This window comes from Bidens hawaiensis, unplaced genomic scaffold (assembly GCF_021521415.1).
Source record: "Bidens hawaiensis isolate Kalapana, Puna unplaced genomic scaffold, B.hawaiensis_p1.1 tig00023208_1, whole genome shotgun sequence".
Lineage (NCBI taxonomy): Eukaryota > Viridiplantae > Streptophyta > Magnoliopsida > Asterales > Asteraceae > Bidens > Bidens hawaiensis.
In genome coordinates this window covers 99340-126194 of record NW_027493635.1, presented here as the reverse complement: position 1 = coordinate 126194, position 26855 = coordinate 99340, and the positions used below count along the sequence as shown (strand labels likewise).

General features: G+C 34.7%; 2 protein-coding genes and 1 pseudogene across 2 annotated transcripts in view; 2 read left to right on the top strand and 1 right to left on the bottom strand.

The window, feature by feature from the left end:
* Positions 1-26855, bottom strand: part of LOC143567066 (uncharacterized) — a 233285-nt gene that overhangs the window by 166886 nt on the left and 39544 nt on the right. The gene's annotated exons all lie outside the window — the stretch shown is intronic.
* LOC143567060 (LEAF RUST 10 DISEASE-RESISTANCE LOCUS RECEPTOR-LIKE PROTEIN KINASE-like 2.1) lies at positions 13917-18269 on the top strand. Its single transcript, XM_077053580.1, has 2 exons — positions 13917-14721; positions 16931-18269. Exons 1-2 carry the CDS (start codon positions 13940-13942, stop codon positions 18102-18104), a joined length of 1956 nt encoding a protein of 651 aa, XP_076909695.1. The 5' UTR covers positions 13917-13939; the 3' UTR covers positions 18105-18269.
* On the top strand, positions 24372-25586 carry LOC143567068 (LEAF RUST 10 DISEASE-RESISTANCE LOCUS RECEPTOR-LIKE PROTEIN KINASE-like 2.1 pseudogene; annotated as a pseudogene).

The following is a 26855-nucleotide window of genomic DNA, read 5'->3' as shown; positions in this document are numbered from 1 at the left end:
TATAACTTTTTCGTATGATATTTTTTTTAAAAAAAAATCATTATAATAACAAGCGTTTTTTTATCTTTAATATGAGTATGATTTTTGTTATATAAAATTTAAAACAAAATTCACGTCATTGTGTCTTTTCGCACACCATTTTGTCTTTTTCGCTTATCATTGTGTTTTTTTCGTCATTGTGTCTTTTCGCACACCATTGTGTTTTTTCGCTTATAATTGTGTCTTTTTCGCACACCATTGTGTCTTTTCGCACACCATTGTGTTTTTTCGCTTATCATTGTGTCTTTTTTCGTCATTGTGTCTTTTCACACACCATTGTATCTTTTTGCTTATCATTGTGTCTTTTTTCGTCATTGTGTCTTTTCGCATACCATTGTGTCTTATCGCACACCATTGTGTTTTTTCGCTTATCATTGTGTTTTTTCGTCATTGTGTCTTTTTTCCTCATTGTGTCATTTCGCACACCATTGTGTCTTTTCGCTTATCATTGTGTCTTTTTTCGTCATTGTGTCTTTTCGCACACAATTGTGTCTTTTCGCTTATCATTGTGTATTTTTTCGTCATTGTGTCTTTTCGCACACTATTGTGTCTTTTCTCTTATCATTGTGTCTTTTTTCGTCATTGTGTCTTTTTTCTTCATTATGTCTTTTCGCACACCATTGTGTCTTTTCGCTTATCATTGTGTATTTTTTCGTTTTTGTGTCTTTTCGCACACCATTGTGTCTTTTTTCGCCATTGTGTCTTTTTGCACACCATTGTGTCTTCTTTCGCCATTAATACATGCTACACAATAACTTGAAACGTAAAACACAATAGTGAATACGTGTAAAACAATGACCTAAAACGTAAGACACAATGACCTAAAATGTAACACACAATGGTGAATATATATAACATAATGACTTGACATGTAAAACAAAATGGAAACAACATATTACACAATGACACAATGAACAACAAAAAAACACAATTAAAAAACCCATTAATTTTTTTTTATTTTTATATAACAATATGATAATCATATTTAAAGATAAAAATACGCTTATTATTATGGTGAATTTTTTTTTAAAAAACTAATATTGTATGAAAAAATTATGGACATTGTAAAATGATGGGGGAATTGGCATGTATCTTGCATGTGGAGAGAGAAAATCAACAAATATGAGTTATTACCTTAATGCCTTTTTCATCAATTTTTATTTATTGAATTAATCTGAGCCATTCAAATCTATGATCAATAGACTGGATTCCTTCTCACCCTTCTCATTTTTGTTGTCTTTTGTATTTTAACTTTACCCTTAAAAGATATAAAATACTATATATTTTTATTTTGTTAGTTTACTACTTTATTATATTTTAACTATTTAATTGTCATGATTTCCGAAACCAATCTCAACACTAGTATGTTGTTCATGTACTAAGGATATTCTCGTCCCTTTATCCATTTTAAAATCCAAAATTACACTAAAACACATTTAATAACCTCTCATTCTTAATAAAATAATACTTTTTATACATTTATTATTATCATTTCTCTTTTGTTCATTCACAAACATTTTTAAAATATATTAAAAAAAATTGAATTCTACATGAACTTTTCAAGTATATTGAAAGATCAATGTATTTAATCTTTTTTTTTTTACTCACAACGATGTAAACCAATATTTATGTTATAGAAACTTCCGTCACTAAATTTGATGGAGGATTCAGAAAGCTGTAAAGTGTTCATTTTATGATTTGGAAGTATAATTGAACATGTTTACGTAATTGTGCATTCAACGAAAAATAGTCAAGTATTAATTTCACAAGTAAGACCAAGTTAATATTTCTTTATATGTAACAAGTGCATGTACCAATATTTCTTTATATGTAACAAGAACTGGTTCATCTTCTCCAACATCTTCATTACCATGTCCAAAATTCCATGACAAATTTTTCCATGTCTTCTCCTCTTTCTCTTCATCGTCATCTCGACGGTGTCGGCCCAATCAAATGATTCAAGTTACCCCAGTTGCTCTTCTCGTGCGAGATAACAAAACCAACCCAAAAAAGGAGTCTTTTCTGATTTCAGAATGCTAAACCAAGAACGAATCTGTCTAAGTCCAACTTTGAAGATCCAATTCTTGATTCTGAGACCAAAACAGAAAAGAAAAACTGTTTTTAAAACATATACTATTTTGAAACAAAACTGGTTTGGATCAAAATAGAATAGTTTCTGAAAATTTAAACAAAGTTTTCACGAAACGGTTTTAAAAATATTGTTTTAAGATTGTAGGAACCGAATTCGTGAATTGAGTAAATAAACAGAAAATTAACAAACAGTTTTATTACTCATACAATACAATACAAGAATCTGAAATACAATACAGAATCAAAGAAATAAACCAAATACAATACGGAAAAAAAATATAAACGGTTTGGCTGAGGATCGTGTTGAACACGGAGCCCTTAAAACAATATTTCGAGTCTCCCAAGAGAACTCGTTGTTTCCCAGGGTACAACAGCCGGAGCAGTAGTACTGCCGGAGTTAACCGTAAACCTGAAAAGGGTTCGAATAAAAGAAACCAGAAATGTAGAAGAAGAAGAAGTTAAAAAAACCTTGCAACAATGCTTGTGTTGTGTGTAAGATTTGGTGTGTGTTGCAACTTAGTTTACCTCTCTATTTATAGAGAAAAAACAAGACACAAGTTTTTCATCCCACCAATGTGGGATACACCACTATAGTATTTTCTTTCAAATATACACAATCACACATCGATATCTCATTCATCAATGTCTATTAGTGTGCATTTGCTGTGTCATAACAACCTACTAATGCACACGTAACAAATTTTCCAACAACATAAACATTACCTACCCATTTTGGAGGCTGGATAGTGAATCAACTTCCCAGTTTTGCGGTTACGAAGGCTTCGGAATCAACTGCTCCGCCATTGTAAGGCCCCGAACCCGGTGGCCCTAATTTAGCGTCGGATTTACTCATAAACACAGTTCTTTAAATCAGAGTTTATTAAAACTTTTCTCGGAATATAAAACATCAATCATTTGTTACAAAACATTAAATCTTTTCTTTGATACCATAACATAAAACTTTATATTTAAAACATCTTTACTCCTTTCTTCAGATGCCAGCCGTTCAATCCATGCAATGCGTCATCCTCATGCTAGCTCTGTAATCAGCTCACCTGCGTGCATACTAAAAGTCATCTACGCTGAGTGAGTTCTAGTTAATCGAACGCCATACAATACATACACATACATACTTATCCGTAGATACATATCCATACATCATTAGTTACCCTTCTGTTCTACGTACATACTTGCTACCATACATACATACATACATATCTACAATCACTAACCTCAGTCTACCGAGAGTACGTTCATAGTCCGCCGTCTATACCCGTACTCAAGGTTGGGAACACGTACAAGGTTCGCAGTCCTTACCTATGTTCACCATTTATGTTACGTACAAGGTTCGCGGTCCTTCCCTATACCATAATACATCCACAACACGTACAAGGTTCACAGTCCTTCCCTATGTTGCAACCTAATTCATAGCACGTACGAGGTTCGCAGTCCTCCCCTATGCTACAAAATCAGCACGTATAAGGTTCACAGTCCTTTCCTATGCTGACATACATCCACAACACGTACAAGGTTCGCAGTCCTTCCCTATGTTGCAACCTAATTCATAGCACGTACGAGGTTCGCAGTCCTCCCCTATGCTACAAAATCAGCACGTATAAGGTTCACAGTCCTTTCCTATGCTGACGCCTATCTACATTACGTATAAGGTCCGCGGTCCTTATATACGTTTACATCTATCATCTACTTCACGTATAAGGCTCGCAGTCCTTAACTACGTCATCACCTGCCAAGTCTATGTCCAACAGGAGTTAGAGGGATTCGCCACCCTAACTTACTATGTCGAACGTAGGACTCACATACCATTCGTGTACCTGTATACACATACTTCACATATACAATAATTACATTATAACATAAGAACACTCTAGGCGTTCTTTACATCATTCATTTAACAACCATACCCCTTGTCGATACGTGCAATATCCGAAGATCGTTCACGCCCCGACAAGTATTCATTTGTAATGTTCATACATCTTCGATATATAATATTCGTATCTTTATTTTTTAACCTGACAGTACGCGCAATATCCGAAGATCGTTCGCGTACCGACAAGTAATCATTCATATCCATCACATATATCACATATGGCATACACTTATCACTTAGGATGAATGTATTAACAACACATCGAGTATGCACACAGCCCCGAAAACATAACAAGGAATGGGGCTAGAAACTCACCTGAACTCTGCTTCTTCCTCCGATAGCTGTAAATCCCTTCTTTAGCTGAGCTCGGCTGACTGTATAAGTTACACGTATCAATACTCACCTGATCTAATCTGGCGGCCTAGTATTAGCATACTTTTACTTATCGTTTTTAACTTATTTTCTAATCGAACTTGACTTTAGGCGAAGTTAAACCTTAGGCGAACTTAGCTTTAGGCGAAGTTGTCATCAGGCGAACTTAGCTTTAGGCGAAGTTGTCATCAGGCGAACTTGGCTTTAGGCGAAGTTATCGCTTTGAAGGCGAAGTTATCGCTTTGAAGGCGAAGTTGCCCAGATGCAGGCGAAGTTGCCCAGATCAGCCGCTGTTTTAGTTTCTGACCAGCATTTCGAGCGATTTTAACACCCTTGCTATGGTTCGACATCACCCCCTACGTTCCCCAACCGTTTCCGGTCGTATATACGCTATAAAGCTCGGATCTTTAAACTTCAAAGATCAAGAATCATACCTTTTTGAGCTCGTTTGGATCTTGTTCAACTTGTTAATCACAACTAGCCCTCACTCTCTCTCGGATCTGTCCGTTCCTCTCCTCGGCCGGCCGGCGGTGTTGGTGGTGTGTGGTGTGTGTGTTTTGGAGTGTGTTAGAAAATAGATGGAAAGAATGATGGTATGGGGTTTTAGGGGATATTTATATCCCTTAAATCCCATGGACCTAAGACCCATTCTCATTTAACCCATCTCCATTAATCTAAGTCCAAAACCCATATCCACTACCCAACGCTAGCCCGACCCATACCAACTCCTACTCTATTCATTTATTTCCCGATAACCCGAGTAAACTTTCCTCTATTATTAAGTAATATAATTAATATCATTTTGGAAATTTCGGGATGTTACAGCCATCAACGAAACCAATATTCCAAACATTAATCTTGGCGGCGCTCTTTACCATGTCCAGGACATAAACTACAACCCTCTTTTGCTTCTCTCGTGGACTACGATGTTTCAAATATTATTCATGTCCCAAATGATTGTCCTGGAGTGCGCCATTCGATTGATCTAGGAACTTTACCTTTTAATTTCTCGACGTCTAATGTTAATCTAAGTTTTCATTATAATTGCATCGGATATCCTAGTTTTGTGAATGCAACAATACCGTGTTTGGATTACAATGAAAGTAAGGCGTCGGTTAATGTCTTGAATTCTGAAACGGAGAATTTCGATCGGAGTGTGTACTCGTGCGACGAGGAAGTGGTAACGACAGTGTTGCATGAGGCGATATTTGTTTTTGATTCTCATCAAGGGATAGATTACGTGAGAGGGCTGAGGAGGGGATTTGAGCTAAACTGGTAGGCTGTGGAAGACTGTCGGAAGTGTGAAGAGTCTAAAGGGCGGTGTGGTCGAAACTATAGTGAGGTGGTGTGTTTTTGTTCCGATGGACGAACTAGTGTAACAAAGGTAATTATTATTTTTCCGGTTCAGTAATTGTTAATCAAATGGCAGGTCTATACCTACACCATCGATATATTATACAAGTTGTATAACATTCTCGCCATATCATACAGACTGTTTGATAGGGTGACAATGCTGACAGGGGCGGATCTAGGGTGTATCCAGGGGTAGCCCGGGTTACCCCTCAACTTTCCAATGAAGTGCAAAATTAGTACATGTTTTTTTTCTTCTTCTCGGTTTTATGTACTAGGATACCCCTGAGCAAATATTAGGCTACCCCTAAGATGTATTGAGATGAAATCAGAGTAAAATAGCCGGATTTTTTCTTTTCTTTTTATGTTGTCATCGGGGCTCTGCAAATGCCATTAATGTGAGGAAGACGACCATCATGACCTAATACTAACATTGGGCCATTTTAGAGCCAGAGCCCATTTCACTATTAAAAAAAGAACGTCATTAAAAAATAATTACCGTTTTCGATAGATAACAAATATTATATATATTTATTTGTTACACAAAGATTTTTTTTTCGTTTATTTATTTGTTTATCATTTTATTCAACTTCTTATATAAAAGGTTAACGTTTTTATTTACTTTAAAAATTTGTTTAGTTTATTGTTTATAAATTTTGGAATAAGCATTAGTTTTTTTAAATATTTGAATAATACTTTTTTTATTGTTAGGAGGCTAAAAATATATAAAATTTATCAAGGTTTTTAAATACCAATTTGATATTTAGATAATGTGAAAAGAAGTTTACGTTTTGATGTTTGTAATTGTTATTAAAATAAAGTAGTCGTCATACAATTGTGAATACGACAAAAGTTAGCTCGGGCCCCGATTAAAATGTTCTGGTTTCGTCAGGGCGTCAAGGGTCATAGGTCAAAACAATTTGGGTTACCCCTGAAATTCTAGATCCGCCACTGAGTCAATGCATCATATACGAACCCGTATAAAGCATTATTGGTGCTGTTATATGAGCTCGTATAACTTAACTAAAATTGATTGACTCGACACTGTAGTTTTGTGTTGGAAGTCATACGGGTAGTAAGAATTTGCTTAATATATGCGACTCACATATGTGCCAATAATTTGTGCTCTTTAAAAATCATCTTGCCTAGCTTATAAAACAAACGTGCTTAAATGTAGATTTAAGGATGGACCTTAACAAATCAGTGAGTTGCAACTTTTTCTTGAGTGTTAGAAGTTTCAAAGCCACATCCAATGAACTTGGTCAAGCTTCAGTTATATCTATATACCTACTTTTGTACTATATATACATACTAGTTTATATATCCGTGTAATACACGATTTGAAAAAATTATTTTTAAAACATATCAATAAATATATGTATGAAATTTGAAAATCAAATAAATATGTAAACTATAACATTTATTTTATGAAATGGTATATATGTTAAAAGCTAGTTATTGGTTTTATATTTTTTACAATGTATAAAAAAGTTACCAGTTTATTATATAGCAGACTAACTGTTTAGTCTCTAAGCATGTGTTTTTGGGGTGAAGTGTTTCATAATATCATTTACCAATCATATTTCATGGCGGGTCCTATTTATACAACCTCAAAAGAAAATGAATAACTGGTGAAAATGTGAGAAAATTTGTGTTCTATGAATATGAGATATGGCTGTTATCATCATGTCTTTTGCAGTAAGAACACAGTAATATAACCTGCATATACACATTCACAATCGAATTATATAAAATAAAAGTGCATCAAATGAATATTTTTTAAATCCGACCTTCTTGGCTGGTAAGGTCTCCTTAAACCCCCACCTATCGAATATCCTCTACACAATATCGATATCAAAAGTCAACACAAACCATTTTTTTAAATATCAAGTTCAACAACTGTTTATACATTTTAATTAAACAGGAACTAAATACCATGGTAAATCTACCTCACTACAATAGTCTGTAATTGGGTTCTGATCCAGACCATCGATTTGTGTTCCCATTCCTTGTTTAATCTTACCGAAACATACCTACCTGACAAATCAATGTTCTTCTCGTAACAGTCGAATAGCAGTGCCATATCCTCTTACTGGTGCACATGATAACACAAGTCGATTTGACCCTAGAAACCAAGTGGTGTTTGTTATGCTTACGGAATCAAAGAGTGGGTTCGATTGTTACCTTGTCTTGTGAAAAAAAAAATAGATCGAATTGCATGAGTCATCTCGTGTAAATGAAAGAATTTCACAGGCCATGGTGTTGGTCATTATATGGAGTATGGAGGTATTTGGGATTCTGGTTATATGAAGGATGAATAGATCTGATTTCAAAAAAATTTGAATGGTTAAGACCATGTGTCGTCATTAGGGTTCGCAATTTGTACACTTGACACGAATACACGACACGTACCTACACGACTTTAACAGGTAACATGTAAGACCTTGACAGGTTTCGTGTACTAAACAGGTAGACACGAAATTACCTATTAATTTTCGTGTCTAAACATGTATAATACTTGTTTACCTGTTAGGTACCTGTTAGTACCTGGTTATTTTTAAAATTTAATAAATATATATTGTTATAACTCATATTAAAATATCCCTAACCCTAATTCTTCCTTACAAGTTACAGCCGTCACACACACTCTTTATCCCTAACCCTCTCAATCTGGCCATCACCAAAATCCGTCGCCGGCCATAACCCATTGCCGCCATACTCTCTCCGGCCTCCACCCGTCGCGTCCAGCCGACCATACTCTCTCCGTCCATACTAGCCATCCATATGTCACAGCCGGTCATTTGAACGCCGGTGAGCTGCTGTTGATCGGAAGAGCGAAACTGAAAGTTGTTTTATTGTTTACAAGTCAAATTTTACTTCTTTTGAGACTTTGACTAAAGAGCCAATATTATTTATGTATGTGTTTTGTTCCATTCATCATTCATTCAGGTTATTACCAAAAAGTCAATATTATTTATGTATATGGTTTGTCAAATATGCGTTTCTAAACAGCTATTATCGTGTACTATCGTGTCTTATCGTGTATACCAGGTATTAACAGGTTCGTGTTCGTGTTTGGGTTACAGGTACACGATAAGTTTTCGTGTCGTGTACATGTATACCCATTTCGTGTTTGTGTCTTATCATGTTCGTGTCTTATCGTGTACGGGTATACACGATATGCCAGCCCTAGTAGTCATGATGCCCCTCCCCCAGACGTTATATGGCGCCCAGTCAACGTTTTGGTTTTTTGCAAAAAGAGAGTGTAGTAATAATGCCTCAAATCTGGGCGTTATGTGACACGTGGCGCCCAGTCACGTTTACACTTTTTTACACCCACCACCAGATCCAATTATTCCGGCCACCATGAAAACCCACCACCGAAAAAATGGAACGATATAACTGAAATGATGATCATCACCGAAAACCCACCATCACCATTCATAATTTCTATTCCCGATGCCTCCAATACATGAAAACTGAAATGATTCCGGCCACCATGAAACCCATCAGATCCAATTATTCCGGCACCATGAAACCAACTATCGGATCCAATCATTCCGGCCACCATGAAACCCACCGGATCCATTATTCCCACCACCGGATCCATCATTCCGGCCACCAACGAAGAAGAATTTGTTTTTTTTTTTAAATTTTCATGCCTTCCTCCGCGTTATCCATAAAACGCCGGAAAAAAAATAAACCAAAACGCCGGAGGGGGCCCCGACGTTATAACCCAAAACGCAGGCCATAACGGACGGTCTAAGCTTCAGAGGAAGATTTGTGAGAAAGTGAAAGAGCATAGAAAACCCCGCCACTTTATGAATAAAACTTTCATAGGAAGCTTGCTTTGTAAAGCCAGCAGACCTCTTCTTTGGCTGACATGTGTACAAACAAATACTTTATATGAATTACAAGTGGCTTTAAGTTCTTCTTTTATTATACAGTGACAAGAGGGATGCTGGGTCCATTAAAACAAGTTATAAAATTAATTATTGGTATTTACTATTTAAGGTGTAGTTACATGTTGCGCTTATAAGTTATTTAGAGTATCTACTTACTTTAAATGTTATATATTGGAAATGACTTTATAATACTCTCATCAAATCAAACCATAGAGAAATAGCTAATCACATAGCATTTTTAAGGGAGATTTCTGAAAATAGTCCTTTTTAAGAGAGAGATTTTGAAAATGGTCCAAAAACTTTTGAATTCCCTAAATAGTCCTCCGAAATCTATCCCACGTGAGATTGGATTCGTGACGTGAGTTTTGGTTGACGAATCACAAAAGGACACGTGTAAAGTTGAAGATAAACTTTAAGCGAAATCTGTCTCGGCCGATAGTTTTGTAGTCAAAAATAGTCTTCTGGAAAACCATAGGTTTGGAATGAAAGTTCTCCGTCACGTGAGGTTTCAAAGTCATCGTTATCCGCGTTTTTTTGAAATTCATCTCCTCGGACGCATTTCAAATGAATTTCGTCTACTACGTGAAATTTTAAAAAAGATGGAAAAAAACAATACTTTTTCAGTGAACTTAGTTTTGTCAGATGATTTTCAAAAAATGTTAAAAAAACGATAATTTTCCAACGAATTTAATCTCCTTAGATGATTTTTAAAAAAATTTTAAAAATTTGGCAAGTGTTAAGAATGTGGTGGGTGGTGGTGGATGATGGCGGTGGGTGGTGGTGGTGGTGGTTGATGATGGCGGTGGGTGGTGGTGGTTGATGATGGCGGCGGGTGGTGGTGGTGGTGGATGATGGCGGTGGTGGTTGATGATGGCGGTGGGCGGTGGGTGGTGGTGGATGATGACGGTGGGTGGTGGTGGTTGATGATGGTGGTGGGTGGTGGTGGTGGTGGATGATGGCGGTGGTGGTTGATGATGGCGGTGGGTGGTAGTGGTGGATGATGACGGTGGGTGGTGATGGTTATGATGGCGGCGGGTGGTGAATGATGGCCGTGGGTGGATAAATTTACTTTTTATAATATCTATTCTTTTTATGCAAAAACAGATAAGTTTCATCAAAAAACCATCGAATTAAAATACTTTGTAATAAAATCTATCTTTTCTGACAACACGTCTTTTTATACAAAAATAGACGAAATTCATTTGAAATGCGTCCAAAGAGATGCATTTCAAAAAAACGCGAAAATCATCTTTTTTGAAACCTCACGTGACGGACAACTTTCATTCCAAACCTAGGGTTTTCTAGAAGACTATTTTGACTACAAAACTATCGGCCGAGGCAGATTTCGCTTAAAGTTTATCTTCAACTTTACACGTGTCCTTTTGTGATTCGTCAACCAAAACTCACGTCACGAATCCTAATCTCACGTGGGAGATAGATTTCGGAGAACTATTTTAGGAATTCAAAACATTTTGGACTATTTTCAAAATCTCTCTCTTAAAAAGGACTATTTTTAGAATTCTCCCTATTTTTAATTTTGCTACATTTGAAGTTAAATCATTATGGTTTGATTAGACAACTAAATTTTTTCATGGTATAACCTTGTACTTTGTACATACATCCAGGAACTATGACTTCCTGAGTTTCAATATACATGATTAAAGCTTGATAGCATATTTTCCACTTATGACTGATCGATCAGTTACTTCCAAAGGAGATGATTTATATATCACAAATTTACTTCGTATACCACTTGCTATTGCAACATCATGCGTTGTGTATATTTAAAACCGCTTTATTGAATTCTTGATTAGTAAACTCTGTTGTTTAAACTGTATTACAGGCCGTGAAAATAATTGGACATTGAAAGTAGGTAAGTTTGGTTGACCAGTTATAATCTACAATCAAAATTTATATGTTTGATGTATTATAATGAGTTTTGATACATCGTTACAAATCAATACGTCAACTGTTTAATTCTAGAAGTGTCACCCCTTAACCTCTACGCTCTTATTGTATGTAATATTGTAATCAAATTGTGAACTTTGTTTTGTTACAATTTATATTATAGTTTGTATATTTATGCTATTTGAGATTATTAAGTTTGATGAAAACCATACGTTTAAATTTTCAAAAAAGTTAATATATGACATTTTGGGGGGCCTAGCTAATTTTGGATGTTGATGTTTTTTGTTATGGCAGAACAAATTAGTTTAACACTGACAAAGGTTTGTTTATTACAACTCCTAGATTTAGTTGATATTTCTTAGGCTGACGTGTATACTATTTTCAGCTTCCTTTACTGAAGCAAAATAAAATAGCCATAAATTTGCTTAATTAAGTTTCTTGAATAATACAGTGTGGAAATTTCACAGCTACCACAGTACCACCCATGAGCTTGGTCAACCAATAAATCAGTCTCTATCGCCATCTTGACTCTGTCGACTCTTACCAATATCATGGTCAAAATAATCCGACAGAATTACAAATTTTGTTTTTTAAAATAAGACGAATTACGGTTCGTGTCCTTTTCTAAGTTTCCTCGCAGGCGGTGTACTTTAAACTTTTTTTTTCTACACGTTATGTCCTTTACGCTAACTGGGTTAGAAAAACGCAGTTAAATGCCCTCACGTGAGACGCATGTGAGGGCATTTTTGTCTTTTCACCTGTACCTGCAACTTCTTCTTCCTCTTTCCCTATGTTTCTTTAATCTCCCTTTCCATCCACCACCAACAGCCATGAACAACACCACCACCAACAGCCATGAACACCACCACCACCACCACCAAAAAACCACAACCATCCGATCTCCAACCGCCATCTCCGCAAACACCTCCGTATGGTTCCATCATCATCTTCATCTTCCCGTTGAAAACCCTAATTCAACCCAATTCCGTACAGATTTCAATCTCCGTAATCCTTCAATTCCAACCCAATTCAACCCAGATCTGACACTATCACCCAACTAATTGCAATCATACGCCTTCAATTTCACGTCTTGATGCTCAATTTCTCGTGATTTTGAAACCCTAACTTCGTTGACCTGTTCGATTTCTTGATTTCTTTTGGGGGAATTGATAACCCGGTTCGGATTTGCGTAGATCTGATGCTAGGGTTCCGTTAATCGAAGTTCTAGCGTTTGAATTTGGTGGATTTTGTGAATTTTGTGTTTTGGTATATGTATGGATTCAGGGGTATTAGATGCTGATAAAATTAGCAAAGAGAAGAGCAAGTGGGGTGAAGGTAATAATAATAAAGTTTACACCCGACGCCTGAAAACAACCGCCGTTGCCGCCGCCACCGACACCGTAAATAACGACCAAACCCTAGTAGTAGAACCGGGACCGTCCGATAATAATAATATTAATAGTAATAACGATAATGATACTAATAATAATGATGATGATGATCATTTGGTTGAAAACTGTGAGGCAGAAAAGGTGGTGGTTACGGTGGTGGATGGTCGGGTGAAGATTAATATAAAGGCTCCGAACCATACAGAGAAGGGAATGGGAGGTAGAAATGGTGGTGTTTGCGGAGATGGCGGTTGGAGATCGGATGGTTGTGGTGTTCATGGCTGTTGGTGGTGGTGGTGTTCATGGCTGTTGGTGGTGGATGGAAAGGAAGATTAAAGAAACATAGGGAAAGAGGAAGAAGAAGTTGCAGGTACAGGTGAAAAGACAAAAATGCCCTCACATGCGCCTCACGTGAGGGCATTTAACTGAGTTTTTCTAACCCAGTTAGCGTAAAGGACATAACGTGTAGAAAAAAAAAGTTTAAAGTACACCGCCTGCAAGGAAACTTAAAAAAGGACACGAACCGTAATTCGTCTTATTTTAAAGGACAAAATTTGTAATTCTGTCAAATAATCCAAAGTTTTCAAATAACTAATGTCCAAAAAGTTGTAATTCAGTTTTATAAATAGCCTACCCACGGTGCTGATCAATCACTACATAGATAGCATGTTGTGGTATCTTTAAACAATATACGAAAATAATCATGTTTTGGTAATATTACTTTTGGTTCTTAAACTTCAATGACTATCCATTTAGTGTCCCCTTGTCACTTACATAAAATAAAAATTATGTAAGTGAAACCTACAACTTTTAATCAACCGTTAAAACTATAATCCAATATTTTCACGCAATTAAGCATTCAAAGGAAAATAGTCACATCTAATGATTAAAAAACAAATGCAAAATCAATTTTGCTTCTATTTATATATATATATATATATATATATATATAAGCAAGCATGAACTGGTTCTCCAATCTTCGACACTACGTACGTACCATGTCAAATATTCTACAACAAATTTCCCCATGTCTTCTTCTCTCTTCCATCATCTTCTCCATGGTGTTGGCTCAATTTAATGATTCAAGTTACCCAAATTGCCCTTCATACAACTGCGGTAACATAACCATTACCTACCCGTTTTGGAAGCTAGACAGTGAATCAACTTCCCAGTTTTGTGGCTATGAAGGCCTCGGAATCAACTGCTCCACCATCAACGAGACGAATATTCCAAACATTAATCTAGGCGGCGCTCTTTATCATGTCCGGGACATAAACTACGACACTTCTATTGTTTCTCTCGTGGACTTCGATGTTTCAAATATTATTCATGTCCCTAATGATTGTCCTAGAGTGCGCCATTCGATTGATCTAGGAACGTTACCTTTTAAATTTTCGACGTCTAACGTTAATCTAAGTTTTCATTTTAACTGTACTGGATACCCTAGTTTTGCTAATGCAATACCGTGCTTGGTTTCTAGTAACGGAAGAAAGGCGTCGTTTAATATTAAGGATTTGGAAATGGAGAAGTTTGATTGGAGTGTGTACTCGTGCGATGAGGAAGTGGTCACGCCTGTGTTGCGTGAGGCGGTGTATGTCTATGATCATAATATAAATAAGGTGATAGATTACGTGAGAGGTTTGAGGAGGGGATTTGAGCTAAAGTGGTGGGCTATGGAAGATTGCCGGAAGTGTGAAGAGTCGAAAGGGCTGTGTGGTCGAAACTATAGTGAGTTGGTGTGTTTTTGTTCCGACGGGACAAATCAGTGTAACAAAGGTACGTTTCATCACGATTTCTGGACTTGATTGATATTTTATTGTTACGCTTAAAAAAAATTTAACGACGTTTGTCCATTAATATTGTGATTAACGTGTATATTTAAATTCTGAATGTATTTTATATTTTTAGATAATATGATATTTAAAAAATAGGTTATTGTAAAATAATTTGACCATAAAAATTAAATTAAAAAGATGATAAATTAATGTGATTATGAAAGGATTAAGGATATGTTTGAAAAACTATATAACATGTAATTGTTTTGGAGAAATAATTTAAAACTAATGACACCAATGTCGTAACTCCTTTATTAGATTTTTAAATCGATAAGACTTTTGTGAAGGGCATATTATTTTTCCTTAGAAATAATTGATAAGTCTTAATAATGTCAGAAACTCGTAGATGTTTCTTGATTAATACTTGAGGAAATTAATAATGACTTGGTCAAGACAAACTTTAGTGATTTGTCTCTGATTGTTATCTTATCTTGACTCCGTTCACAACATAACCAGAGGATTTCCCCTCCCTACGTTGGGGGCATACGTGGATATCAATTTGATTTGTTACGTTATATGTATGAAATCAACATTCTGTATAACAACTAATTAATTAGAGAAAAGTCAAAAAATAAAATCGTGATATGCCTAGTAGAAATTTAAAACATATTTTACATGACGGTACCGGTTCTATTAATACCGACACCGGTATCAATATTGTTTGATTTGATTCGTCAGACACGGGCACTCGATATATGTAGTTCATGATATTTAAAAATGATTTATATTGAATACAACTCCATTTTCAATAACATTTATAACGAAATATTAAGAGAAAAAATAGCAGTCACAACTATGTATTTAGAATATTTTTTAAAGAATTCATGGACGCAAGCTGTAAGAAAAATTGTGAAGTTGTAGCATGAAACGTTAAAATGATACTATAAATTTAATGACGAATAATACCAATATATGAAGAATTGCTATGAAGCTAAAAATGCTATAAGAATTCAAACAAAGATCTAGAACAATTAATTATCAGAGTTTTTTATTTGATTATTATTTTAAACTAATACCATTTAATTTAAGGTCAAGCTATTCTATAAAGAGAAATAAAAATAAGAAGTATGAAAAAGGATTTATAGCCTCACAAAAACACTCCTCACAAAACGATAAAAAAATTAATAAAAAATTTGTAACTTAAAATTTAATAAAAAAACGAAAAAAGTTAAAATGTTTCTACTGTCTTTCTCGTCCTAAAAAACGAAAAAAGTTAAAAATGTTTCCACCGACTTTGCAAGCTTTCGAATTCAATCGAGTTGAATATACACGCACAAAACTGTTACTGTAGCAATCGATTTCCCTTTATATATAGGATAATATATGTATCAGTAAAAATATTATAATAAAATGTATAAGGTAAAAACATAAAAGTTTGCAAATTGTACAAGGAGTAAATTGTTATTTTCGTCAGTTTGATCACTTATGCAACTCTAATATTTTATTATCATTTTCTTAGATAAGTCTTTTTGAGGCTTCCGAATATTATCGTTTTCTTCCATTTCACTAACTCTGTATATACAACGTTAAGTCAACGTCATATCCATTTGTTTACCTATTTTGATAAAAGTAACCACTGTGATTAAAACTCGACGACGATTTTAAATAGTACACATTTAATCATTTTAATATACTTTATGAGAAATAACTTATAAAATGACTTTTTTACTAACATTCTTATTGAAAATATAAAATTGCTGGTTATCTATTTCTTAACTAGTTTTTTTTTATTCTTTTATTATTTTTTTAACTAACTTTCAAAACGATGATTTTTCAAGTTTTCGTTTTAATCTTTTACTTTATATTTAAATCAAACCTTATCAAAATGGTATTGCAGGTGGCATATTTAATGACAAGATATTGAAAGTTGGTAAGTTTATATCTTTAAATGGTTGATCAACTTTTAGCTTAAAAATATATATTTGAAAGGTTAACGTATATATGAAATTAACGTGTTAATTGTAAGAATCAAGTAAAGTAATTATATATACATGTAGAGTAATTATGTAATTACTCCTTCATAAAGTAATTACATAATTACTTTACTTTGTATATATAATTATTCTGCTTGATTATCACAATTAGTACGTTAATTTCATTTGTATTTGATTCAAACCTAAAATATATAATGCATGTTAAATATTGTAATACGAGCTTCAAATCTATTATCATAACAGTTATTGGAGTTGGAGCACCTCTATTCTCAATTGTCCTAATATGCATTACATGTTACATCACGAAGTTCTCAATGATCGGCTATCTAGCCGCAATAAAACTTAAATGTGAGGATGATATGAGTGTTGAGGCCTTTATCAAGCAATACGGCTCCTTAACTACCAAGAGGTACACTTATGCCGATGTCAAGAAAATGACCAACTCATTCCAAGTTAGATTAGGCGGAGGCGGGTTTGGAACTGTATATCAAGGGATACTATCAAATGGTCGTCTTGTGGCCGTTAAAGTTTTGAACTCGTCTAAAGCAACTGGAAAAGAGTTCATTAACGAAGTCGCGAGCATTGGCAAGATTTCTCACAACAACATTGTTTCTCTTTTAGGGTTTTGTTCCGACAATCATAAACGAGCTCTCATATACGAGTTCATGCCTAATGGATCATTAGAGAAGTTTATACGCAACGATCACGATCCTCAAAAATCAAGCATACGATTAGGAGTAATGAAACTCTATGAGGTGGCACTTGGAATAGCACGCGGTCTTGACTACTTGCATCGCGAATGCAACCCTCGTGTCCTCCACTTGGACATAAAGCCACCTAACATTCTCCTTGATGAAAACTTTTGTCCCAAGATAGCCGATTTCGGGCTTGCAAAGTTGTACTCTAGGAACGAGAGTACTGTTTCGATGTTGGAGACTAGAGGCACCATTGGATATATTGCCCCTGAAGTATTCGACAGAAGCATTGGAGGTGTGTCCCATAAATCAGATGTTTATAGTTATGGGATGCTTATTTTAGAAATGGTTGGAGCAAATAAAGATACGGATGTTCGGGTAGGTTATAAAAGTACAAGTGATTCGTACTTTCCTTACTGGATTTACAAATGTCTTGAGAAGGAGGAATATGTGTTCGATGGTATATCGAGTGCTGAAGAAAATGAATACGTTAGAAAAATGACGATAGTCGGTTTGTGGTGCATACAAACCGATCCAACACAACGACCATCAATCAATGAAGTTATTGAAATGTTAGAGGGTAGCACGGATGCGTTGGAAGTTCCACAAAAACCGTCTTTTGAAGCACCGGTTATCATATATAGCACATCACAAAGTGAGCAAGAGAACTGTGGTCTGCAAAATTCATATGACTTATGATTTTGTTTTAACTTGTGTTGCTAGATTTGTGGTGCAAGACAAGTACTAAATAAGGATATGTATTCCATGATCCTATTGTTGGTGTTTATAGTACTTTAATGCTAAATAATTATTGTAAGTCTCATGTCAAATTATTGCTTGTGTATTACTGGTAAGTTGCACTGTGTGTTAGTAGACAAATAATTATGTATCATAGGTTTGCGAATTTATGCATCACGATTATTGATTACAGAAGCATAGTCAAAGTCAACGTTGATACACATAGTTTACATGTTGATGCACACATTAATTTGACATATATTTACAGTTTGCAAATATACTGCATACCGTTAAGACATAGACACCACACAACTTTATCAACTATATAGCATAGTTTCATAACTATTATCACTGCATATCACTCATATTACGGTACATATTATCTAAGTTTCAATATCACTTAAATATCGTAGAAATATCCAAACGATATTGTACCAACTATACTACGGCAGCGCAAATATCGTGGCAATGTAAAACATATCATAAATATAAAAATGTACACTGGAGCTACAAATTATTCTAGCAAAGCGCTAAATTGATTAAAACATGTATGTTGTGCATATAGTATCTACTATAATAGATTCTCATGTTATACACGGGTTGAAATGAAAATAATATAATTCACAAAATCAAGATATTTTGAAGTTGTGTATTACACGTATAACACATTGAAAAATGAAAAAGTTACGAATTTTTGAATTTTTGAATTTTTCAATAAATTAAAAAATGAGTAAAGTGTCATTTCCGTTCTTGTGGTTTGGCAAATAATGCGAATTTAGTTCAAAAAGTTTATTTTTTTTAATATGGATCATCCACGTTTCCCAATTCATGTCAATTACGTCCAAATCACTAACCCCGTAAAATTTACTCGTTAAGTCGGGGTATACATGTCTTTTCACTCTTTGTTTATTGTAATCATTATTTTAATGAACTGCGGTTTTCGTCCTTGTGGTTTGTCCAAATCTATGGTTGTCATCCAATAGTTTCAAGTTTTCAATTTTCGTCCTTGTAGTATCATTTCACTTGTAATTAAAACGAATTTTATTAACCTCGTTAAGTCTGTTCGTTAACCCATTTGTGTGCCCCTCGCGTGACGACCAGCTTTTTCGTTTTTCTCCACAAATAAACCGCAGTCCTAAATCGCAAGCCCCCTCACGTGAGGGGCTGAGGTGTATTTGGGGAAAAAGGGGAAAAAGAATGAACAAAATTGCCCCTCACGTGAAGGGCACATTGATGAGTTTAACGACCAGACTTAACGAGATTAGTGAATTTGGGTTTAATTGCAAGTGAAATGAAACCATAGGAAATAAAATTGCAAATTTGAAACTACTGGACTAAAACCGCTAATTTGGACAAACCACATGGACGAAACCGCAGTTCACTAAAATATGTATTGTAATAAAGAAAGAGTGAAAATACATGTTTACCCCCTGACTTAACGATTAAATTTAACGGAGTTAGTTATTTGGATGTAATTGGCAACAACTGGGACACGTGGATGGTCCATATGTAAAAAAATAAACTTTTTGAACTAAATTTGCATCATTTACCAAACTACAAGGAAAAAAATAACACTTTACTAAAAAAAATTGACAAACTATCTTATAAATAATGTTATAAAGTCCGTTAAATCAATATACTTAGGAAACTTTGGTTACCATTAATTTAAATAGTCAGGGCCTTCCTCGGGAGCTCACTGGCTTTTGTGGGCCTTGCATGAGTTATAAAAATGGGCCCCAAAAAATTTAATGTAAACTTATATATATATATAAATCAAAATAAAATGATAAATGTAATAACGACGAACAAAACAATACTATTGTAGGAAAATGATATGTTTTAAATAGTTACTCGATTATCCGAATCTTGAAATTCGCCTAGCATTTTTGTGAGCAAATGTCTCGATCAACTCGTTATAATCCATACCCTCTAAATTTCAAATAATCAAGCTTACTATTATTCAAATGCATTTATAAATGGATAAACTTTTTTTTTTCAATAAACTTAATCAAATAATTTTTCAAAACATAACTTCTGAACATGAGAACAATACCTAGTAATCGGTCGTTAACGAAATTAAAGCTGCTTCAATTTCAATTGATAAAAATTCAGAATGAGAAATAAAAAAACACATGTTTCAATTTCAAATTATATCCAACTTCAATTTCAAAGACTCAGTCAATACCTATTCTATTTGAGGGCTAAATATAATTAAAGGTTTACTTTTAAAATAATCAAACGATTAAAAGTTCAAACAAATCAAACCCGGTTCACGTTCGCTATTTGATAATCAAACTTTGATTTCTGAACAGCTGGTATGATACGTCATCGTCGATAATCTATGTCAACTATTTTATTTGTTTTAACATAGTTGGGCTTTCAGATTTGGGCCAAAGGACAACTGGTCTAGTTATGGACTGATCTTCTCAACATATATTTATGAAGTTTAAAAAATATTTGGGCCCCTTCTAGAAATTGGCCCTGTGCGGCTGCCTAGCTTGCACAGGCCCAAATCCAGCCCTGTAAATAGTTTACCTTTTAACAAACTATCTAAATAACATTAATTAACTATTAAATAATAATTTTGTTATTACTTAAATTGTTACGCATGTTTAGTGGTTTAGTTAGTGAATGCCCTTCACCAACGTTGTCAATGACATTACATAGTTTTGATTATTAGCTAACCATCATCCACGACACATAGTTTAATTAGAGAATCATAAAACATTGTCAAAACCATTAGCATCCAGTACAAACATAGTCAAAAGGCAATCATGCACTAAAATATATACACAAAACATGGTTAAAATTCCGAGCCATTCAAATGCAGCTAAAGCACTATTATCTGCTTTAACATTAAACAAATCCATTCAATTGCACAATTGCACAACTAATTTTATTTTATAATATTTTATATTTTTGAACTTTTTATTTAATTTCTTTATTTTGTTTGTTTGAATAAATTATATGTTTTCCCACTTTTAGTTTATATATTTCTTTAAAATATTATCAATTAATTAAGAAACTTATATGTATTTAAAAAAATTATGATTTTTATTTTGTTTGTTAATCTAAGCTATATATTTTTATCATTTTATGTTTATTATAATCTTTTATACTATTTTTAAATATTAGAGAATTATTTGTAGTTTAAAGTTTATTTGGTAATCATACAGTCATACATTCAGTCTTGAAGCCTTGTCACGGTCGAGCAAACGATGCTCCTTTATTTTATTTTTGATTGTTTGAATAACTTAAATATTTTTCTTAGTTTATTATTTATTAATCTTTTACTTCAACACCCTCATTTTTTTTAGGAATGAGCACAAACAAGAAAACTTTGTTTGATTTATTTTTTTGAACGAATAAATGTTACACCCTGTGGGATTGAATCATTGACTTCATATTATATGTCTTAACTATCTTACCACCCCCATTAAAATGGGAACGAGGACCTTGCTCGACTAATTAAAATTTTTTAAATAAAATAAAAATAAATACATAAGTAATTAAAAAGGTAAAAAGAATTATACATTTTTATAAAATAAGTTTGTTGGTTAATTTAGGGATATTGGTTTTTAATACTCTCAACTTTAATCCTTTGGTAGCTAGGGAACACTTCCAACTTTCGATTTGCTACCCATCGCTCCCAACTTTCAACTTATTTTCTTCTATCACCCCTTAATCAACGGAGCACTAACTCCGCTAGTTTTTTGTTGACGTGGACTATTTTTACACGTATGACATGCTTATGTGTAAAATGATTATTTTCTTTATATAAAAAACCCCAATTACATATACCACCGCCTCCACCCCTACCAAATATAGAGTCAACTTGCCGGAAAAGCTTGAAACACAACCAATGGAACCCTAGCCATAATTGCACCTCACTATTAATGCTTCCCGAAGAACAAGAATGCGGGTGGAAGTTCGTCGGAACCCTCGCCGGAATAACGAGGTTCGACGGAAAAGCTTGAAACACAGCCAACGAAACCCAATCCTTCATAGCACCTCACTATGAACGTTTCCCGAAGAACAAGAATGCTGGTGGGAGCTCGGTTGAACCCTTCTCTGGAATAGCGAGGTTCATCGGAAAACTTAACAGACTGCCGGAGTTGCATTTCAGAACACCGGGATGCTTCCGACCGACTCAATGCTTCTGTAGTAACCGCCGGAGACCAAGAGTCGTCTGAACTTTCGAGCCACCACCGACTTCTTCGCCGGAGCATCATCATCGGTTGGTGGTTACACATATACGACAGCCGTTGTCGGCTTTACTACAGCCGAGGGTGGATATTAGTCTGAGACAGATGGTTGTTTGAGATGGAAGGAGAGGTGGGTGGTGGTGGTGGTGGTGGCGGTGGTGGAGGGTGGTGGGTTGGGTGGAGGTAGTAATGGAGTTATGGTTTTTTTAAGAAGAAGAGATGATGTGGTGTGTGGGACCTATATTTTTTTTATTATTTTATTTAAAAAATGACACGTTAGCAAAAAACTAACGAAGTTAGTGCTCCGTTAGTTAGGGAGTGACAGAAGAAAATAAGGTGAAAGTCGGAAGCGGTGAGTAGCAAATCAAAAATTGGGAGTGTTTCCTACCAAAGGATTAAACTTGGGAGTATTAAAAACTAATATCCCATTAATTTATGAAACCAAAGGAAAACCAAACCGATGATCAAGTTGAAAAATGTTGTTTCTAGGTAAACTTATTAAACAAGTATTCTCTAGTGATTACTGGTGATGGCATTGTAGAGCACGATGGAGGTGGCTTCAAAGAATATATATAACGTTACGAAAATAGAATTTTTAAACTATTCAGTGTCAGATAATTAAGTTGATAAATATTTTAGAATGATATGTAACTTGGTGACCTACATTTTTTTTTATTTTTATTTTTACATTCTCCCTTATAAATTAAAGAAATACAAAAAGTAGAATTAAGATTGATTGATTGATTGATTGATTGATTGGTAGTAATTTTCTTGGTAATCTTATGAACTCTCCCTTGTATATCTTATTATACTATTAAAGCAATATAATATATTCACATGGTATTCAACTAGCATGTCGTTATAGGCTTCCAAGTCATCTGGTTTTCATGTATAGAACTACCACTTAATTCACCAATTAATGTTTTCTAGAATCATAACCTCATTACTTAATGTTTTCTGTAATCACAAGTTCATAACCAACCATTTCCTTTCAAATGATTTAAAAACTGATTTTTGACCACAAATAATTATTTATAAGTGATTCCGTGTTCCCTTTTATAGTATAACTATTATTTAGCAATTGAATGTTTGTATAACTGTTTCTCATTCCACCATGTATACATATTTTTCCTACATCTTATGATTTTACTGAGAAAAATGTTACACATATAACGTTTGAAATATTTAAGATGTGAATAACACATATCGTGTTGAGTAATTTTATGGTATTTTCAAAACACAATTCTTTTTAAGGAAATTTCTCAAAATTGCCTTATTTGACAAAAGTTTTCGCAAAAATAGCCCAGGTTTACAATAAAAAAAAATATCCCCAAATAGCCATTTTTTCCGTCGGATCCGACGGAATTTTCACATCGTCCGACGGAATTTTGGGACCTTTAAAATCGAGTCACGTGTCAACGTATTAGTGGATCCGACAGAATTAGAATTCTTCATCTTCTATCTCTCAAACTCTAAACCTCCATATAACCAACGTTCATCTCCATCTTTTTTATTTCTCCACAAAATCAAGCAAATCAATAGTGTAAATTGCTTAGTTTTTCGAGGAGAACACAACTATAATGTTCAAATTTACTCTAGAACTCAAATCAAAAACCCCCGAATTGAAAAATATAGGGTTTGTTGGACAAATTAAACAGTCACATCCAACAGAAGCATGAACTGAACCGTTAAATCCTACTGTTTATATCAGTTTGTTTCATTAATTCGCCGGGCAAACTGTAAACCGTCGGATCCGACGGAATAGTATGCCTTATGGCGCGTCTAATAGGGTCATTAATCCTTCGGATTAGGAACGGTTTCCGTCGGATCCGACGAATTAGTTTGACTATATTTGGAATATGTTTTGGTCTTTGGATAAAACTAAAAAAAAAGGTTAAAAATAGCTAGTTTAGGAATTTTCCCTTTTATAAATCCCTTTAATTTTGTGGAATTCTTGATTACTAAAGTTTATTTTTCTAATATAAATATTTAAATTTTGTATTGCATCTGGACATGAAAAAAAATGGATAGTGAAGGTAGGTAAGTTTCACTTCAAGGTCAATTTTGATTTGAGAATTCGCAAAGAATGCTTTTAGGTGTTCTAATACTAGCTGCATATCTTTGAATCATAGTAGTTGTTGGAGTTGGAGCTCCTCTATTGTCAGTTGTGCTTATATGCATAATGTATATGTTAATGAAGTTTTCACCAACCAGTTATATAGCCACAATATTCAAATATAAAAGTGAGGACGATACAAGTGTTGAAACTTTTATCAAGCAATTTGGAGCCTTAACTATCAAGAGGTACAAGTATCACGATGTCAAGAAATTAATAACTAACTCATTCCAAGTTAGGTTAGGCGAGGCGGTGGAGGTTTTTGAACTGTGTTTCAAGGAAAGCTATTAGATGGCCGCGCGTCTTATGGCGGTTAAAGTTTTGAACTCCTCTAGAGCCAGTGGGAAAGAGTTCGTTAATATAGTCGCAAGCATTGGTATGATTTCCCACATTAACTTTGTTTCCCTGTTAGGGTTTTGTTCAGACAACAATAAGAGAGCTCTTATATACGAGTTCATGCCAAATGGATCACTAGAAAAGTTTGTACATCATAATCATGATTCATTACATTCAAACGAACAGTTAGGAGTGATGAAGTTTTATGGGGTGGCACTTGGAATAGCTCGAGTTCTCGACTACTTGCATCGTGGGTGCAATCCTCATATCCTCCATCTGCATAACATTCTCTTTGATGACAAGTTTTGTCCCAAGATAGCAGATCTCGGGCTCGCAAAGTTGTACTCAAGGGAGAAGAGTATTGTTTCTATGCCAGAGGCCAGAGGCACCGTTGGGTATATGGCTCCTGAAGTTTTCAACAGAAAATCGAAGGAGTCACCCATAAATCTGACGTTTATAGTTATGGGATGTTGATTCTAGAAATGGTTGGAGGAAATAAAAATGTGGGCGTTGAGGTAGGTTCCAAAAGTACAAGTGATTCATATTTTCCTTACTGGATCTACAATCGTCTGAAGGATAAGGAATATGTTTTTGATGATGACGAGTGTGGAAGAAAACAAATATGTTAGAAAGATGACGATAGTCGGTTTGTGGTGCATACAAACACTTCCAACACAAAGACCGTCGATTCGTGAAGTTATTGAAATGTTAGATGGTAACACTGGAGCGTTGGAGATTCCCCAAAAACCATCCTTTACTTCTGCTATTCATACAGAGGTTAATTAACATATGTAGCATATCACAAAGTAAGCATTAAAGCAATGGTCACATAAATTCATGTGAACCATGACAAAAATGCCTCAAACCTGTGAGGTATAACAAAACCATTTAATGAGTTTTTTGTATGTTACGCGCGTCAAAACTTCGTTATGATGGATGGCCCAACTATACATAGAACTCATTTAACAGAGCTTTGGCGTACCATTACAGCTTTGTGCATCAAGTTTCGTTGTTTTGTTTCCTTTTATACGAGTGCTGATACTGTTTTGAACGTTTACTAATTTATTTTTTGTGACGGTAGCACATACTTTTATTTTAGGGATTGGTTTTAAATACTCTTAACTTTGACTCATTGGTAGATATCACTCCCAACTTATGAAATGTTCTCCAACACTCCCAACTTTTAACATATTTTCTTCTGGCACTCCTGGGGTAACGAGACACTAACTTCGTTAGTGTTTAGGGGTAAATATGTCATTTTTCAAAGTTCAAGGATTAAAAACAAAATTTTGTTAATTATTTATTTTAACAGCTGAAGCAATACGACGGCACCGATTCCTCCAAACCCATATACATCGTGGTCAAGGTCCGCATCTTTGATGTCACCACCGGCAGATCCTTCTACGGCCCAGGCGGCTCCTACGCCATCTTCGTCGGCAAAGACGCCACCAGAGCCCTAGCCAAGATGATCAAGAACGAAGAAGATGTTATCGGATCACTCGATGGACTCACTAAAAAAGAGATAAGTGTTCTCGATGTCTGGGAGAAGAAGTTCGAAGCTAAGTATCCGGTTGTTGGAACTCTTGCTGGTTAAGTGATCAGGTTTGTATAATGATGATTATGAATAATCGATTGTATGAATCGAAACGTGTCTAGGAGTTGTATGTTAGTGTTTAGTTTTTATTGTTGAATTGTGTGTTTGGATAAGTCGTTGTCGGAAGTTTGTGCCTTGTTTTTTTTATATAAAGTTTGTAATGTTTCCTAGCTGTTCTTGTTTAAACACATGGGGAGATGAAATTAAAATTTTGTTTTTAATACTTGAACTTTGAAAAATGATATTTTTTACCCCCAAACACTAACGAAGTTAGTGTCTCGTTACCCCGGGAGTGTCAGAAGAAAATATGTTAAAAGTTGGGAGTGTTGGAGAACATTTCGTAAGTTGGGAGTGATATCTACCAATGAGTCAAAGTTAAGAGTATTTAAAACCAATATCCCTTTATTTTAAAATAGATGTTAATTTAAAAAAAAAATGAATGTACGTACCGTATTTTTTGT